This window comes from Spermophilus citellus (assembly GCF_964194105.1).
Source record: "Spermophilus citellus genome assembly, chromosome: 2".
Taxonomy (NCBI): Eukaryota; Metazoa; Chordata; class Mammalia; order Rodentia; family Sciuridae; genus Spermophilus; species Spermophilus citellus.
In genome coordinates, this window is record NC_138183.1 from 33,606,324 (window position 1) to 33,625,684 (window position 19,361).

Genomic DNA, 19,361 nt, shown 5'->3' on the forward strand with positions numbered 1-19,361 from the left:
TGTGTCTACTTGGTAAAATCCCTCTGTTTTCTAGGCCCTACCCAAAGTCACTTCTTCCGGAAAGTCTTCCTTGATTTCTCATATCCCAAACCAATTTTCCTCCCTTGTTCCCCCAGTTAGGTTCCTTGGCCTCTGAGTTACAGCCATTGTCCTGACTGTACTGGGGGCCCTGCATCTTTACATTCACGTGACCAGCATGGGACTGGCTGTGGAGTGTCCATGATACCTATGCCAGTGGGTTGGTGATAGGAATAGAAACTTAGATGACATCCAAGGTTTCATTCAGCTGATGCTGATGGAGCCTTCCCCATGTGCCATGAGCCTCCCCCATGTGGGGCTCAAAGAAGTAAAAAAATCCCCAGGGGCAAGTGGAGGAGACAGAACTGTTACCAGGTGCTTTCTGTACAGTGGGAATTTTAATGATGAACTAAAAAACCACATGTCACAGATTTTGGGGGGTCAGAAGGGAAGGGGATGCTTCCTCCACCAGTTTGGAGATCTTTCCATGTGGAATTTTGCAGTATGGATATTTTTGGTTTTAAAAGACAGCCAAAGAGCTTTCCAGGGGGTCATCCAAACATGTTTCCTTGACATGAAGGGGGCTCATTTGATGTCATCCTTGGCCTCTCTTGATCCCTTTACTCCCATCCTGGAAGGTACAGGGACCTTTCTGATGACAGTTTGGGACACCTATAGGGACATGCTCAGCAGAGCACCACACTTCTTTCTTTTGGGTCTTCCTGCTTCTAGGAAGCACGTCCACTGACTGACAGGCAAGTCTGTGAACTCTAGGGTTAGTGAGCAGGAACACTCAGCCCACACAAGTGGACCACAGCCTTCCATGTGACCTGTCTCAGCAATGAAGTTCAGACTCTGGCTGGGGAGGACAGGAACTGCTTAGCTGGGGCTTCCTCAAGACCCTGATACCTCTCATGCTCCTAGGCTGCCTTTTGAGTTGACCACAAATGCTACCAACCAGAGGGAAGTTTCGGGGCGGGGGTGGCATGTGACGGGGGTAGCATTAGAGCAGGCCCAGTCAGGTGAGGAAGCTGGCAGGTGAAGGCTCCCACACCAGGTGCTGGCTCCGCGCCCTGCATACCCAGCACCCAAGACCCTGCAGTGGTAGACCACCCTGCTCTCTCCTTTGGCAAAGGGAGAAAATACACAGCCAAGTTCTGCCCTGGATGATACTCACACTCGACAGGATCTCAATGCGCCCAGGTGGTCCCCGGGGCCCAGGGGGTCCCACAGTGCTGGCTCCATCCATCCCTCTTTCACCCTGGTTACAGTGGAGAGAAGTGGGGGGATATTTCATTGTGCATGGATAATGCTTCCAGAACCAGGCTGGAAAGTCCTTCCACCACAGATCTGTGACCTTACCTTGGGTCCCTGGTCTCCTTTTTCTCCTTTGGGACCCTGCTAAAATAAACAGGCAGATAAATGAACATTTTTTGGTTTTCTTTTTTTTTAATATTTATTTTTTAGCTGTAGATGGACACGATACCTTTCTTTTATTTGATTTTATGTGGTGCTGAGGATTGAACCCAGAGCCTTGCACGTGCCAGGCGAGCGCTCTACCGCTGAGCCACAACCCCAGCCCCAGCCCCATTCTTTGGTTTTCTTGGATTTGCTTTGCCTGCTCCCCTGTCCTTGCTCTTGCTGTCTACCCTCAGCTCTCCCCCTGGTTTCACTCCAGGCAATGGGAACAAGGGATGAGGGACAGATGCCCCTTCCAGAGCGAGAAAAAAAAATTCCTCAGAGAAGAAAACTCAGAGGCCTGCTTCCGGCACCAGGTGAGTGTCCCTTCGGCTCCAGTCTTAGGGCCCCCTGCATCTGGGGGAGGGGGGAAGTCTGCATGTTCAGCTACAGGAAGGGCCATGCTGCTCCCTCCTGGGTGCTCAGTTCAGGGTCCCATGGGACAAAGCTAATGAAATCCAGGGGAGAGCATCACAATGGACATGGACAGCGCCTCCCAGGGATGGACAGAGCAGAGAGGCTGCCTATCAGGAGGGCAGGGTTTTGAAATGGGCCAAACTGTGAAGCTTCCGTAGGGTAGCGGGAGAGAGGCAGGGGGTCGGGGAGAGATGAAGAGACAAAGACAATTTTCAAATTTTCACAAATGATAGTTTGTGCAAAATTGCTTCTCCCTGGAGAAACTGTTTGCACCTTCCAAGATGCAAAGCCTCCCCACTGCACAGGTGGGGGCTGAAGGCACTGGGCAGGTGAATTATTGAGGGGGTGGAGTCAGGATGTGCACCTCCCTCCCCAGCCTCCACACTCCAGTGCCACAGCAAGACTGTCCTCATAAGAAGGTTTCAAAAGTCAACCTACACTTGAAGCAGTTGGCCCGGAGATTCTGGGTTCACTCAACAGCCTGATATTTCCTGAGCCTTCGGTATCCTAGGGAAGGAGGAAGAATGAGATTTTCAGATCTGATTCTGGAGCACCCTCTTATGCCAGTGTGGTTTGGGGTGCTGGTAACTCAGAGGCAAACTGGACTAGCATTCAGGGGACTGGTCCTTCCAGTGGTCCCTAATGCACATGATTCTTTAACCACAGAAAGGGGGGAAAGTACCTCAAATCCAAGTTCTGTTGTACATCCAGGGCCTGGGGGTCCAGGAGGGCCAGGAGGCCCTGGAGGTCCCCTGACTCCAGGGGTGCCCACTTGTCCATTTTTCCCAGGTGGTCCTGGTAAGCCTCTGCTGCCGGGGTCACCCTGTAAGGAAGAGGACAGGTTGATGACAGGCCCCCAGATTCTCTCATGGAAGGACTTAAACATCTGAGTCAGAAAACCACCCTCTGAAGTCAACTAGGCAGATGTGTTCTCTGACCTGTGCTCAATAGCACAGGAACAGCTCTCTTGCTAATTGACATTTCATTTGGAGAGAAGCGGATGGGTCCGCAGGAATGAGTTTGTAAGGTGTGTGTGTGGGGAGGAAACAGCTCCCCACCAGCAGGTATCAGCTCCCCACCAGCCCTCCCTGAGCAGCTCCTTGAGGTGTGCTTTTCTGTGCTTCTTGACATTTCTGCATTGGATGCTCCAGCCCAAACCCCAACAATAGCAAACCCCAGGAAAGGGGAAGTGGGCAGAGACACTTGCTTTCTCTTACCTTCTCACCAACGGAGCCGTTAGGCCCTCTTGCACCCTGAAAAACACAAACGTCCATGAGCATATATTTCATTAGGTATGTTCAGAAGAAAGGGCAGAATTGTGTCCCCATCAGTAACAGGACATGCAAGGGGACCCCTTCTGTCTTGGTTTGGCTGGTGTTTCCAAGACCAGCATATGGCCTAAGATGGCAGTCTGCTAGATCAGTCCTGTCCAAAGCTTGTGAACCCCATTCTTCACCCGTTAGCTCATCCCCTGCCTTGAGAATAAACCAAAGAAGTCAGAAGAGATCACAGAATGGGTCCTCGGCATTCGAGATAGTGTCCTTCCCCACCCCTTCCATGAGAGAGGTAAAGGGGTACTTCCCCTACTCTGAACCAAGGGAGGGCTTCAAGAACTTGACATGCAGCCCCTAGACTTTGAGAGATTTGGGGATGATAACTGACCATCTCTGAAAATATGAGCAGAGAGTACCCTCCACCAAGAATGATCAAGGGGGAAACGTAGGATGCGTTCTCAAACTTCTCGTATAATTAAAAATTAATTTAAAAGACCACCTGGGGTGGGATGGCTCTGTCCTCCACCTCACAGCCGCACAGCACTTCCACAACATCCGTGACTCTGCCAGGATGAAGTTAGGAAACCAGGGAGCTAAATAATTTTCAGGTTCTTTGCAGCTGTGACATTTTGGGACTGTCATTGAGGATAAGCCTAAACAAAGTTCTGGGGGTTCATGACAGAGGTGAGGCCATGGTTATGTTCTGCAGAAAGACCTGCACACACGGACAACCAACGCGGTCTCCCTGTGTTCTTCCCAGGGCAGGAAGAGTGATAGGAGAATGACCCTCAATTGCTGAACTCTTTAGGTGCACCTCAGGTGCCTCCTTGACCCAGAGGCCAGGGGGGACATCCTGGCTATCTGGAGAGGTGGGAGAAGGAGGGCTGGGGGAAGGAAGAGCTGTAACTGGGACCTGTCACCTCCCTTTGGCCAGCTCTGCCAGGGAGAAACTGAACATGACCTTCCATCTGGGGTGGAAACATGACTCAAATAATTGAGTTCCTATTTTGCTGCCCAGTCTAGAGGCTATGGTTTCTCTGTCTGCTTCTCTTGGTTGCAACCAGCAGGACCATCGCCTACTGCCTACTACCATCTGATCTTGAGCCAAGTGCAGACATTGTGCATTTTCCCAGCAACAAATCAGAACTGCCACCAGGGCTACTGTGAAACAGAGGCTCAAGTGGCTCCATCTCTGAACACCTTACAGCTGTGCTGCCAGTTGACCCGGTTCAAAATCATGTTCACAAGTGAAGAACTGTCTTTTCAATTGCTTTTCCTATTTCTTTCAAGTCAAGAATGCATCTTATAGCAATTTCAAATAAAGTTCTTGAAGACATATTAACCCCTGCTATCTGCCTCAGAAATGATCTTATTCTGCTTGTACAAGGTGAAGAGATGGCACTTGGATCCATTCTACTGGCTCAAAGATACGAGGACGAACATGAGATAGAAGGGGATAGAAGAATCCACTTATTGGAATTTTTGTGAACGGGTAGGGTGGAAAAGTGGAGCTTTGACAAAAAGGCTCAGGAAAGACTCCATACTTCCAAAGTGGAGATGGTGGAGTTTTACTTCACTCCTTAGTGAGAGTGTTTTTGTGTGGTGAGGACACACACTGTCCTAGAATTCCAACTAGCAGAGCCGCATATGTGGTTGGGAGGGATGAAAGGTGGAGAGATCGGCTCAAGAATGGCAACGCTGTAAAACCATCAGATCAGAAAGTCTGTCTCATCGGGATGAACTGGAGGGGGAAAGACACTGCTAGACCTCAGCCTACGGGAACTTCAAAGAACCCAACAGATCCGAGGATCTCTTCCTTTATGATGGTATCTGAGATGCCCTGTGGGCGTCTGCTGGCTCTGCTCATGGTGTTTGCAATGCTGACCACTGCACTGTGCGTCCACTGCTGTTGCCTGTGGTCTGTTTGGTTTTATGGAGCCCTGTTGTCATCCAGATGATGTGCCAAACACATCTGATGACGAAATAAGATAGAAAGCAGGAAACCAGGCAAACGCTGGGATGTTTCATTTAACATTTAAACTTGTTGTTACAAGCTCTCCTCATTACTGGATCCTAGGCAAAAGTAACTCCCTGCTCAGATCCCTCCCTCCTTCTTTTCTTTTCTTTCTTCCCCCCCCCCCCCCCAGTACTGGTGGAGATCAAACCCAGAGCCTTAGAGAAGGTGGTAAAGATTTAATTGCATTTCCCTGACATCTACAGAAAAGACAGAAGCTGATTGTACAATGTGATTTTGGGCCCAGTGAAATTACTCAATGTCAATTCTTGGAGCTCAAGGTTCCTCAGCAATTCTGGGTACCCAGGAATATTTCAGAGCCTTGACTCTTTCCTGCCCAACTTCCTAGTACCTTCTGAGACTGAAGAATAACCTGAATGACAAAGATTCTGAAAGAAGCAAAAATTGACCACCGTGAATCCTAGAAGAGCTGTAGGGCAGAATCAGCCGTGTACAAAGCAGAGAGATGGTTTTCAGAGGGCCACAATCTCTAGCAAGTTCTGTGGCACCCTTTCCAGAGCGTTCTGCAGCTGAGGAAGCAGGTCACTCCCTCCCACCCCTTCTCGAGCTACAGATCTTAGAGTTAGCTCCTCATCTTAATTGGGGGAAAACATGTTAAGAAACACTGTATCATTGAATTATTCAATGACATTCAATTCTATCATAGAACATTTAATACATTCTTTGCGTGTATGTGTGTAATATAAACTTCTGTGACATTTTCCTTATTGGAATATTTAAAAATAGATTCAAATACATTAATATTAATGAAAAATACCGGGTAGGAGAATTTAGAAAATATTTATAATATACATGAGTTGGCCCTGAATATCTATTTTTTTCATTTTAAATATCATTTTTTAAAAAAAGTAACATAAAATGATAAGGATTGCTGTGTTCTTCACGTATCCTGAGTATCATAAATTAAAAATATGAAGCACTTGCCAAATCTGCATGTCACCCTAGCGCAGGGCCATGTTAATCTCTGAATGGCACTAATTTTTGATATATGCGCTGCTGAATTGAGCACTATTTAATACATTCTTAACAACCATCCACACTTCGATGACAACATCCATATCTGATAACAATGACTGTATATTTTTAAAATTCCCAGCTAAATAAACTGAACCTTATTCTTTGGGGGGAACCCCACTTTGGGTGACTACCTAGACTGGTCTCTGTGGCCTGCTAATGACACGGTGGCTGAGGAGAGTCTTTCCTACAAGTGGATCCATCCAACTGTGTGACAGGAGCTGGGGCAGGGAGTGAGGTGTGCAAGCTGAAGAGCAGACACTCTGGTGAGGAGCCAAGGATCAAATGTGTCATTGTTTGGTACGTTCCTTAACATCCCTGAGATGGCTCATTTCCTTCAGCCCATTTTTGCTCTTTTACATTCAGTCTGTGTTCCTTCAGAAAGCATCATAAACACATAGTGCAAAAAATCGGCATGTAGAACAAATTTCAGGAACAAATCAACAAACAAATATGGGATTGATCTCCAACAGTCATCCAACTGTCAATCATCCTGGGCAAGCCTGCCCCTGCCCCTCCTCCAGGGCGCTGCTGAGTCTCCCCATTGCAAAGCTGCCCTCTGTGTCTCTGCGCAGATGTGGGCTGGGCATGGCTAAGTTCCAGACAGAGTGGGGGTCGGGGAGGCTGCTGGGGAAAGACCAGGCAACATGAGTGTGGGTTGGTGGTGTCTCCTGCAAAATTTCATTTCTTATGAAACAGTTGGTGCGTGTAAAATAGTTTGCTAAAGCTCAACAGTTGCTTCTTTTTCTGAGAAATGTGCTTTCCATGAAAATCGGGTTAGCGCTTCAATTAAAATAAACTTACTTGAGAGCTGATGGAAATGGAAAATTTAGTTCACTGACGCTGGTGTCTAGGCCATTGACATTTCCATGTTCATGAGGGAGGGGGTGCACAGAGGCCCCCACCTTCACCCCAGGAGGGAGGGACCCTCTCTCTTCTCAACCCTAAAAAGCCCCACTGGCCACATCCCTTGTATAAGCTTCCTTATCTTTATTGCCTCTCTTTGCTGGACATGGCTTATCTCATCAAGCAGGCGGGGAAGTCTGCCTGGCAGGAATCCATTCCCCACATCCCACACCAGCATGTGGCTTCCAGACAGCAGACAGGACGGGCGTATGGACAGAGAAGGAGGGATGGAAGGGAGGCTCAAGACCCAGAATGGCAGATTAAAATGGTGTCTGAAGGAAGTTTCATTCATTCTTCAAGTGCTCAGAGGGGTCTGTGCTAATTTTGAAGGGTACAGGGATAGTGCTATGGGCTCCCTGGCAGGGTGGGCATGGGGGCCCAACAAGGAAGCTGACATCTTTATTGTCATTGGTCAAGAAGGGTCCCTGCAGCATAAATATTGTGAAGAAGGAGGGATGTGTCTGCTCATAAACAGGCCGGGAGAGCTTCCCAAAGGATATTCGGTGCCGCTCCCTTGTCCAGTTTCACTACCTGCAGTTTCAGTTATCCAGTCAACCACAGTCTGAAGATAGTAATTGGAAAATTCCAGAAATGAACAATTCACAAGTTTGAAATTGCAACCTGTTCTGAGCAGCATGATGAAATCCTGCACTGTCCAGCTCCATCCTGCCCAGGACATGAATCACCCCCTTGTCCAGCACATCCACACCGAATACGAGACCCACTGTTAGTTGCTTAGTCGCCATCTTGGTTATCAGATCCACTACCACGGTATCTCAGTGCTTGTGTTCAAGTAACCCTTGTTTTACTTAATAAAGGCAAAGTGTAAGAGTAGAGATACTAGCAATTTTATTATAATATGTGGTTTTTCTAATATTATTTATTGTTGTTAATTTCTTACTGTGCCTAATTTATAAACTAAACTTTATCATAGATATGCAGGAAAACCACAGTAAGTACAGGGTTTAGTACTATCCATAGTTTCAGGAATCTATGGGGGTCTCAGAACATATCTCCTTGGGATAATGGCAGACTATTGTATCTGAACTGGACCTTGGAGGATGAGAAAGGACTTTCCTAGAAACAGTGAGGGGAAGGTAAATATATACTACTTCCTGCCAGAAGCCATGTGAGGGGGGTAGCGGGTGATGACCTAGAGAGGCAGCTGGTGTAGATGGGGAAGGGTGTCAGGACTTTGCCCTGCAGAAGAGAGCCACTGATTTTTCTCAGTTAATGGGGAAGTCACTGATGAGGGCCCACTAGGGGGAGGTGGATAGGGCACTGGGTGGAGGATGGACTGTGGCTACAGAGAATGGGGCACCCATGTGGAGCTCAATGGCTCAGCATGGGTGAGAAGAGAAGAATGTCTGATCAGGGTGCAGAGAAAGGTTGGTCTTGGCAACTGACCTTTGGTGGCAGGGAAGGGAGGGAAAAGAGGGGCTGGAGAAGACTGTCTGAGTCCAGGTCCCTGGGTAGATGGTGACATCATCCACTAAAGCTGGGGCAGGGGAGATGCTGAGTTGGGCACAGTGAGTCCCAAGATGAGGACATCCAGCAGAAGTGACCAGCAGGCAATTACAGAGAATCAGTCACAGAAGAAGCAAGGTCAGAATTCGGGGTGGGAGAGTGTGGCTCTGGTGGCTCCTGGTGTTAGAATGTATCCCTCTCTTCCCCTTACCTTCTCCCCTTTCATCCCAGGAACACCAGAGGCTCCATCAGGTCCAGGCCGTCCCTCAGGACCCTGCAGAACATCAATGACAATCAGTCACCTTCCTGGGAAGGAGGACAGGGTGGGGAGGTGGGTGAGGCCAGTGGGTCCAGGTCCTTATGCCAGGGTCAAGGCAAGAGTGCCAGTCCTGGTCCCAGCTGGGCTGCTGCTGGCTGTGCCACCTGGACCAGCATCCTTCCCTCTCTGGGTCACTCTCAGATTTCTTCCTCTGCAGGGGTGTCAAGAGCAGGACTGGACCTGGACGTTCTCCAGGGCACCCACCCAGGCCCAGCTCTGGGGTCCTGTGGTTTTAAGATCTCACAGCTGTCTGTCCTCCTACACTGGCCATGATAGAGCAGGAAAATGGTCCATAAGATGATATTCCTGGGGCTACTTCCCCGGAGTCTCAGCGATGGCTTGGATGTGGAGGATTTTGCTTGCAAACCTTAGCTGGCTGCTCTCTCCCCAGTCACAGACAATGTGACGTCTGCAATCTGTCGACTCTTCCCTGGTGAAGGGAAGCCCCATGGCTACAGAAACAGGGACAGAACTTCAGACACTCACGGGGGGCCCGGGTTCACCAGCAGCTCCATCCTTTCCAGGGGAGCCAGGGGGTCCATTAAAAACATCAGTTCCTGGTTTTCCTGGAATCCCTGGCAAGCCCGGTGGACCTGGGGGACCTGGAGGACCCTAGAAAACAAGAAATTTTGTTAGAAATGGTGAAGGGAGGGTAAATATGTAGTGAGCATATATGTTCACACATTCCCCTTCATTCCTAAGAATGACCCTACATGGAGGGCTTGGTGTCCCCACAGCAGATGGGGACAGCCAGGTCAGTGAGACCAGGAGACTCACACACACAGCTAATCTGTAGAAGAATCAGGATTTGAATCTAGGGCTTTCCAAGCTCACTGAATCTCATTTTCTCCTAAGTGCTTCATACAGTAGAGATCTAATTAGCTGGAACTCCCGGAGGAGCTCTGATTAATTGAGTATTCTTATTAACCAGGAGGTCTACACTGCCTGCTACTTGAAACTCCTGAAGTGGACCTCTTAGCCTCTTGCAGGTTGGCTGGTCCCACCAGCTGGCAGGCCCCTGGAAGATCCGTTCGGCTCCCACTAGACTCATTCCCTAAGTCCAGAGCTCTTCCAGCCCTGGTTACATGGTCCTGAGGAGTGGGCAGAGGTCCAGCCCAGTGCAGCTTCTAACTGGGGGTCCATGCGCAGGACTCAGGAGAAGGACTGGGGATGAGGTTGGGGCTGGGGAGGAGGCAACAGCTGCAGCTGGAGAAGGGAGGCGCTCCCCTGGGGGCCATTTAAGAGAGACCGGTGGAGCCCAGCCTTGGGCAGGGGCCAGGGAGCACAGGCGCCAAGGAGGGAGAAAGGGCTGTCTGAAGAGCTAAAGGCAGGGGTGGGGGTGCCAAAGGGCAGGGAAGACTTCAAGAAAGGTCTGGAAGTCAAGGTGTGAAATGCCATCCAGACAGGGAGGAGGCCAGGGGACCTGTTTCTTGAACAAAGAGTGAGATGGGGGCAGGGGGATCAAAAGCCAATGGTGGAGGTGAAGGTCAGTGTGCAAACTTGCTGGGAGCAGCCTGCTGCAGAGGGCAGCCAGGGAAAGGAGGGGAGGGGGGAAGAGCAGGTTCTGAATATGAACTCAGGTCCAGACTTACTTCAAACCATATGAACCCGATCAAAGTGGAAAATGTCAAACACGTAGGAGAGGAAAAGAGTAAGGAGCCCCATGGACTCTGCCAACAGCCCTCAGCTTGGCCAGCCAGGTCCCTACTGCCCATCCCTGCGCTCCTCCCTCCTGGTCCCAGGCACCAGAAGGTGTCCCTTCACACTTACTCTTTTTTTTTTTTTAAAGAGAGAGTGAGAGAGGAGAGAGAGAGAGAATTTTTTTAATACTTATTTTTTAGTTCTCGGAGGACACAACATCTTTGTTGGTATGTGGTGCTGAGGATCGAACCCAGGCCGAACCCTACCGCTTGAGCCACATCCCCAGCCCCTTCACACTTACTCTTAACAGCTCCTCACTGCCCACGAGGTCCCCAGAGCCAGAACCGCCATCCAGGCCCCAGCCTAGGCCGGAGCCCTCAGCCTCCACTCCCACCTGAAGAGAGAAGAAATCCCCACAGCTTGGATTCAACAGTCTCCATGGACGCCGCACCTCTGAGAGCTTCCCCAGATTCTGCAGCTGTAGAACACCTGATGCCAACTTCCCCTCTCCTCGGCTGCTCCCTCCTGCTTCCATCCTCCTTGCGGCCCCCACCCCCACTCACAGGGGCCCCTTTCTCAGCCTCCCTCCCAGCCGTTCAGCCCTCACTCATCTTTCCAGGCCTCATTCTGCAGCAGCCTCCTCCATGAAGCCCCCACTCCCCCATTCTCAGCAGAATTCATCTCTCCCTCCCTCTTCTCTTCCCTCGGTCTCTGCCAAAGTCTCGATTTGGTGCCTGGAACCCCTGACCTAAAGTCAGTCGCTCATGTGTCTGTTGGCCCCTCCAGACAAGGGGCCATTCCAGGGCAGGACCAACCCTGAGACTCCCTGTGTGTCCAGAGTCCAGTGTGAGACCTGGCTCCGTGATGTCACCAAAGGCCTCCAAAAAGGCAAAGGGAACTTTAAACTACTTCCTGGTCCCTAGTTCCTGAAGGCAGGAGCCAGGTGGGGCTTCCTTCAGTCATTAAATGGGTGTGTACCAAGTCTGGGAGACTCCAAGGAGGAGCCAGTTTGGGGTTGGAGCTGGGTGCAGGAAAGCCATGGTGGAGGGTGGGGGGAGGAACTGGTGATGGAGGTGGGAGACCTGTTGGGAGGCTGTGGGCCTCAACCGGGGGAGGAAGAAGTAGCGCATAGCTGCTCAGGGGACTTGGGGACAGCCTGGGTAGGGACGGGGGAGGAAGAGGACCCCTTAAGAATGTTTCCTGGTTTCTCTTTTGGTGACCAGATAAATAGGGCACCATTCCCGAGATGGGGAACCCAGGGGGGGAGAACAGGACTGGGGCAGGTGTGAGGAGTCCAGTTTGGGATTTGTTGAGTTGAGGGACCTCTGACCATTCAGGGCATGGGACATAAATGAATTCTGATGCTGAGCACACTGCAGGCTTCTGCTAGAGGCAGAGAGCCCTGAGGCCCGACTGGAAGGTACTCTGGGGGCTGACTAGGAGACCCTCCAGCCTGTGGCAGTCCCTGCGCACTGTGTGTGACAAGCTAGATGGGGAATCTCACGGTGGGTTCAGCAGCCCCAGAGGGTCCAGGAAGTCCATGAAGCCCCTCCTTGGCACCATCCAAAAGAGAACAAATGGTCAGCGAGGTGCCCCTCCAACCGACCCCTTCCTTTTGATAGAAACTCTGCTCGGTGTCAAGTTCTGATTACACAGAAGTGAAGATAGGCATCGATCTTCCCATGAGGACACCCTGACCCTCAGAGGTCAGGAGCCCTGTGTTCCTGTGCCACTGTGGTGGGAGGAAAGGCGCTGGGGGAAGAGCTGAGCCATGTGGACATGCCTGTGTGCGTGCCCTGGTCACCCAGGATGCTCCAGTCTTGGTCTGGGCACCACCAGAGCCTCAGCATCCAGCCAACCCAGCCTCCCCAATCCCCAGACGCCTGTCCTGCCCACCTGCTGCTCCCAGCAGCCCCTGCCACCATCAGGGGTCTTTATTGTTCACAGGCTGCTTCTCTGGGCCTCTGGCCTCCTAGGGGACAGGCACAGTGCCGGAATCATCCCCAGGTCCCAGCTCCCCGCACAGGGCTGGTGCTCAGGAAATACCTTTAGAATGACAGAAGCACCCATTTGGAAAGGAGGAGAAAGGAAAAGGAGAGAGTTGCATCCCCGGACACATGGGCTGCCAAAAAGCACCCGAGAAGCGGCTGCCCTGCCAAATAAGGCACCAGAATGGCCGAGACCAGAAGAGGAGGGGTGGGAACACTGACAGGGAAAACCCCAAATATCAGTGCCGTCACACACCCCTCAGAGCCACTAGAGCCCTGCTGTCCTCTGAATCCACAGAGCCTCCCTTCCCCCACCTCAATGTGAGGATCTAGGGTTCAGGGCTAGGGCACCATCTGCCTGGGGACCACCTCCATGCAGCCCAAGGGAGCTGAGCAGGGGCAGAAGGCCAGGGCCACGTGGAGATGGGAAGGGCCCCCAGAGGCAGCTGGATTACCGCCCATAGCCAGGCAGGCTCCCTGAGCAGGCCTCCTTGGGATCACAGGCCAGGGCCACTGTTCTGCACCCCCTCGGAAAGACTTTCCCATCAGCAGCCATCTCAGTAGGAGGAACCTGTTATCTTTCTGTGGTGACCGATATAAGATAGCATTTCCATAAACATCAGCCACTTTATCTGGGCTAGGGTAAGCACCACGGCCCCCTTTTATAGTTGAAGAACTGATAAAAAACTACACTGAGATCCTGCAGCCCCTGAGATAAGCCTAGGACCATGATCCTCGGGGCTCTTATTTGCCCAACACTCTCCCAGGAGGAAAACCAGGGGCAGAGCTAGACACAGAACACCTGAATGGGAAGGATCCTTCCAGAATAGATGGGGAAATGGAGGCCCATGGAGGTTGAGGACTCAGACAAAGTCACCAGCTGGTAAGAAGAAACTGGCCAGAACTGTCCCCTGCCATCTTCATGATCCCCCCACCCTTGATCAGAACCTGTGAGTGTTCCAGAGCCGCCCAGCACAAACCTGCTCTCCTTTGGGCCTGGCCTGTCCTTTCACTCCCACATGTATCCGTTCAGCCTAAAACAAGAAAATTCGGTTAGGGGCTGGGGATGTGGCTCAAGCGGTAGCGCGCTCGCCTGGCATGCGTGCGGCCCGGGTTCGATCCTCAACACCACATATAAACAAAGATGTTGTGTCTGCTGAAAACTAAAATATAAATAAATAAATATTAAAAATTAAAAAAAAAAAAAAGAAAATTCGGTTAAAACTTGGTCACAATAGGGGCTGGGGATATAGCTAGGGGTAGAGCACTTGCCTAGCATGTGTGAGGCCCTGAGAAACCACCAAAAAAACAAAGAAAAGGCAGAAACAGACAAAAAACCCAAAAGCATGGTCACAATATTGTTGGGATATACAGCTGCTGAGCTGATGATACTCCTGGGCCCGGGCCTGGGGCTAGTGCTGGGCTAGCGTTGGCGAGCCCATGGAGAGGCTACAGGAAGATCACAGCTCTCAGTTCCTATTGACAAGTGACTTCCAGGAAGACATTTGGAGTCATCCAGAAGTGACAGTCAGTCCCATGTTTTGCTAGTGTTCCACAATGCAGATTTTCAAATATATTAGTTCATTTTAAAGGCAATGCTCTCCCTATGTTCTAGAAAAGATTCTAATCTCTAATCAGTCCTTAGAAACAGAATGACTTGATTTCAACCAATGTGACTCATGTCTCCAGATGGTGACTGTGGACAGTGCAAAAAAAATCAAGGCAGAGAGTCCGGAGACTGAGGCTGTCACCTCTACTTGACCCCTGGGAAATGTGTGACCTTGAGCAAAGCTCTAATCTTCTCTGGGCCTCATCTGCAAAATAATCCTCTACAGCTGATTTATCGAGTGCATACTCTGTGATAGGCAAAGTTTTCCACATATTCACTCTTTTAACCCTCGTTACAAATCAAGAGGTTAGGTACTTCAATTATGACCCCGTGTGGTACAAAGACAGGTAGAGGTGAAGAAACGGGCTATACACGTGTGGCAGACCTGGGCTGGGAAGCTGCCTCTCACCCACTAAGCTACACTGCTTTGGTGACTCCGAAGAGTCAAAATCATCCTAAAAATGTTCTTGAGGGGGTGCCCTGCCAACCAACCTGACTGTGCCTTTTTTTTTAATCTTTATTTTTATGTTGTGCCAAGGATTGAACCCAGTGCCTCACACATGGAGGCAAGCGCTCTACCACTGAGCCCCAGCCCCAGCCCCCCTATTGTGCTTTTAACTATCTGCTCAGAACCACTTCAATTTCCCACAGGCCCCTAACACAGGCATGCAGTGGTGATCTGTCCTCATCGGCTGTATGCTGGGATGACTTGCTGTGTGTTCATTTGTTTCTCCCTTTCTCTCCTCTCTCTCTCTCCCAGCTTCATTCCCTGCTTCTTAGAGCTTCCCCAAAAAACTGATTGTAAAAATCATAAGCCCCTATGGTGGAAAACTCCAAAACGTATCAAGGACCTAACAACCTCCCACAACTCTACCCCTTCAAGGCAAAAACTGAATATTTAGGGAGAGTTTTTCCTTCCAGGGTTCCTTTTTTTAAATGTTAATATTGTTTTAAATTTTTAAAAATATTTTTTGTTTTGTTTAGTTGTACATGACAGTAGAATGTATTCGGACATATACATAAATGGAGTACAACTTCCCATTCTTGTGGTTGTACATGTTGAGGAGTTACACTGGTTGTGTATTCATATATGAACACAGGAAAGTTGTATCAGACTCATTCTACTGGCTTTCCCATTCCCATCCCCCCTCCATTCCCCTGACTCTGTCCTGTCCTGTTTGGTGATCCTCCCCTCCTCCCTCTTCTACTCCCACCTATTATGAGTTAGCATCTGCATATCAGAGAGAACATTTAGCCTTTGGTTTTTGGGGATTGGCTTATTTCCCTTAACACAGTAATCTCTAGCTTTACCCATTTACCAGCAAATACCATAATTTCATTCTTCATTATGGCTGATGTAACTTCTGTTATGTATATATACCACATTTTCTTTATCCATTCATCTGTTGAAGGGCACCTAAGTTGGTTCCATAGCTTGGATATTGTGAATTGAGCTGCTATAAACATTGATGTGGCTGCATCACTATAATATGCTGATTTTAAGTCCTTTGGGTATATGCCAAGGAGTGGGACAAGTGAGTCAAATGGTGGTTCCATTCCAAGTTTTCTAGTCTTCCAGGGTTTACATGTGAATATTTTTAAATCATTAAGGCCACACAATATACCCAAGTTTATAACCAGCTTCTTTCACTTCACATGTTTCCCCATTATTAAATATTAATAAGAGTAATAACTAATAACTGTGTAATGTTCCATTATTTGGATATAGTTTAATTCCATCTCCTGTTGTTGGCTAATTAAATCATGCCCCATTTTTCTCTACCACAAACAAAACTGAGATCAACACCCTTGTGAGCAAAGCCTCTTCACATATCAGACTCTCTCCATTAGAATGGATTCCTGAGACAGAAGTTTCTGGTTGTGGTTTCATGGTGGTTAGTTTACAGTTGTTAATATGCAGTTTCATGGTCATTAACAGACGTGGACAAGGTTTCCCAGAAGCAGTAAATTCTCAACACTGCCAACAGCTTGGCCGGCCTCTCCAGGCCACTTTCCCAAAGTAGAAAACACAAGGATTTAGGACAACCAACCCAGTTTCTTCAAGAAATCAGCAGCAAAAAGAATGTAAGAGACAATCAGAGAATAAAAGACTCCTGGGACACTTGTTAACCCCATTAGATGGTTAGCCCTTGTGGGGAAAAAAGGCATTTAAAAAATAATCAGGGTATTAGATAATATGAAGGGATCACTGTTGACTGGTTAATAGATGACGATACTGTGGGTATGACAATACAAAACAGAAAGGTCCAGATCAATCTCTTAGCAATGTGCACGAATTATTTATAAGTTAAATGATATGATGTTTGGAATTTTAAACAAATACTCCAGCCCTCCCCTCCGCTGAAAAAAGATGGTGGTAGTGAGGTGGTAGATGAGGCAAGATTCGCAACGGTCAGTGCTTGCTCGAGCTGAAGGATGGCCACGCGGGGGTTAATTAGACCATTCTAAGCCCCTTTGTGAAATTTTTAGATTTTTCAAAAATAAAAAGCATCATAGCCCAACTTGCTCCCAGGGCTGGTCACCTGAGATCATCCTCTGGGGTCCTGGACCCAGACTCTGTGGTGCTAGAGGCTGCCTGGGTGTGCATGGGGCACAGCTGGATTAAACCTAGGGTCCCTTCTCCCCTCCTTCCCTTATTAGTGATGACGAGGAGGCCTGGGCCTCTAGGAGTCAGGGGCATCCCTCAAGGTGGAACCTCACTCCTGGCTCCCCACTGAGGGTCTCATGAATGAGAACACAGGGGGCTGAAGCTCAGGAGCAGGGACTGTGCAGGCAGCAGGCCTGGGGCTAACGCCAGCACTTCTCCTCGAGGCTGCCACAGTGGCAGGTGTCTTTACCTCCCAAGAGCCTCCTCCTTCGTGTAGAATGGAGACCGCTCACCTGACACCAAGACTGTGGGTTAAATAGGACCAGGGAATGCTGGCACAGGGTGCTCCATCCATGTCCCTTCAGACAGCTCAATTCCTGCCCCCTGACTGTGAATTCCTCAGGGACAGGAAGAAGATCACATTCTTCTCTGTCTCCAAGTGTCTGGACTGAGGGCCCCAAGATGCCATGTGTCCAGGCTGAGTCATGACTACAGGAGGGACACTGTGACTACAGGGTCGGGAAGCAGCGAGTGAGCACCAGGCCACTGGAAGAGACCCTTGGCCACGGGGGATTCTGGACTCCCAGCAGCCTCTCTTGACCTTCTTTCCACAGCCCCTCGGCTTCTGGGTCAGCTGTGGCTGAACGTTGAGTGAAAGGTCACTTAGGGAACTGAGGTGCCTAAGCTGGTCACCAGCCAGGGAGGGGGGTCCTCTAAAGATATATTCACTTTTGAACAGTGATTTCACTCCCTGCTCCCCATGCCCTCCAAATGAGGCCCAGCTGTGGGCTTCCTATTTCTAAAAGATGAAGCTACAGCCCTTGATTGGGGACAACCTCACGTGTGGGTACAGAGTGTCCCTCACAGCTACCCTCTTCACAGACAGGAAACAGTCTCAGAGAAATGGAAGGATTTGCTTCAGGTCACACAGGAGCAGTCCAGAATCCTAGAAACTTGTGCTGGAAGAGACTCAAGGGTCCCACACTGTGTGCATGCTTCTGTCCCCTCTACAGTCCCCAAGTCACACAGTCAGTGTGTGTGTCTTCCCACAGTGCCTGTTAAAAAGGTCTCATTTCAATTAAAAAGGGCAGCTGGGACCGAGGCTAGGTCCCCTCAATATTTACTTCTTGCTTTTTCCTCCCCAGGTTCAAGGCCCTCAAATACACAATGAGATGAGAAATGAGAACCCGCCTCTGAAAAGGACAGGGGCCGCCCCTGGTCTTCCCTGCCAGAGCTGCCAGCCACATTGTCACACCTCCCAGCCACTTACCGGAGGAGTGACTTGTCTCTCAGGAGCTGCGGTGGGGACAGGGAGTGGTGGCCCGTCAGGGGGAGCACTGCTGGGTCCCTCACCTCCAGGTGTGGCAGGAGGCTCCTCCGTGGAGGTTGCTGCCCAGTGGTCATCACCAGGTGCCTGAAAAGGAAACCGCCCGTGGAGTGACGCTGCCCCGACCATGTGGCTGTGGGCATTGTGGTCACAGCCATTTCTGTGGTGCTAGCTCAATTTCAAGGCACTTTCTCACCTACAACCTCCATTAACCACCCCCCAACCCTGGGGCACATTCTCAGAAGCAGTAGTTCACAGGCCCTTCAGGGATCTGTCTCCCTTGGGGCTTAGCTAGGAAGCTAAGTCCCCTTTCTACCTCTGACCACTTGTCTCTGAGACAGTTCTTTTGGGCCAAAGCCAGGAGGCAGCAGATTGGGACAATGTCTAACCCCTCTGTCATGCTCCTTTCATTGCACCCCACCCCCACCCAGGTGGCATCTCCCCAGACCTTTCATAATGAAGCTAAATGTGCCTCTGCAGAGGCCACTAACTACCCCAACCTAGGATGCTGACCTCTCTCTCTCCCAGGCCAGAGAAGACACGAGAAGACACTTACAGGAGTGACCATTTGCCCAGGGGCCGCAGTGGGTGCAAGGGTAACCAGGCCTTCTGTGGGGACCCCACTGGCTTCTTCTTCCTCGAAAGTGACAAGGGGCACTTCTGAAGCAGCTGCAGCTGTGGTTAAATGTTCTTCATCCTTTGGACCCTGGAACGAAACCAGTATGAAGGATCTGGCATCCTGGCCAGGCCCCTGCTGCAGGGAGGAGACCCCTGGGGCCATCAGACAACTGACCTTAACTCCCTTCCCCTTGCTTATCAGGAACTGCACCTCAGCTCCAGGCTCCTGGGGCTCAGGTTATTGAATGAGGCTCTCAGGGCGTTCCCAGCTCATCCCGGGAATCCCCCTAGCACATCTCTGCCAGGTGCTTACCTGGCATAGCTCCAATAATGGGAGCCCACCACCTCTACAGGCAGCTGGGCTCAGACAGTCCTGCTGGTCAAGCCCACTTTCTATTAAGCTAAGACTTGGTAGACCTGACCCCGGTTTTCAACTTGTGGTAAGTGCTTTGTCTTTAAAGAATAAACAGGATTCTGCAATCTGCATTTGGGGTAAAATTGGGGGTTCATAACCCACTTCAATCTAATATATGAAGTATGATATGTCAAGAGCTTTGTAATGTTGTGAACAACCAATAAAAAAAAAAAAATGGAGACTACCAGATCTCCCTTCAGATGCCTGCTTTCAGTAGGCTGAGGAGGGGCCTAGGAACCTGCAATCT

At 50.0% G+C, this 19,361-nt stretch overlaps 1 protein-coding gene across 1 annotated transcript in view; it reads right to left on the reverse strand.

Annotated features, from left to right (window-relative positions):
* Positions 1–19,361, reverse strand: part of COL15A1 (collagen type XV alpha 1 chain) — a 111,283-nt gene that overhangs the window by 35,639 nt on the left and 56,283 nt on the right. The window contains exons 9-19 of the mRNA XM_081282446.1: positions 18,638–18,787; positions 18,025–18,168; positions 13,518–13,571; positions 10,851–10,943; positions 9,395–9,520; positions 8,801–8,863; positions 3,111–3,146; positions 2,576–2,716; positions 2,332–2,400; positions 1,381–1,416; positions 1,196–1,279 (exon numbers count right to left, since the gene is read on the reverse strand). Of these exons, the coding sequence (XP_081138572.1) occupies positions 1,196–1,279; positions 1,381–1,416; positions 2,332–2,400; positions 2,576–2,716; positions 3,111–3,146; positions 8,801–8,863; positions 9,395–9,520; positions 10,851–10,943; positions 13,518–13,571; positions 18,025–18,168; positions 18,638–18,787 (996 nt within the window). The remainder of the gene's footprint in view (positions 1–1,195; positions 1,280–1,380; positions 1,417–2,331; positions 2,401–2,575; positions 2,717–3,110; positions 3,147–8,800; positions 8,864–9,394; positions 9,521–10,850; positions 10,944–13,517; positions 13,572–18,024; positions 18,169–18,637; positions 18,788–19,361) is intronic.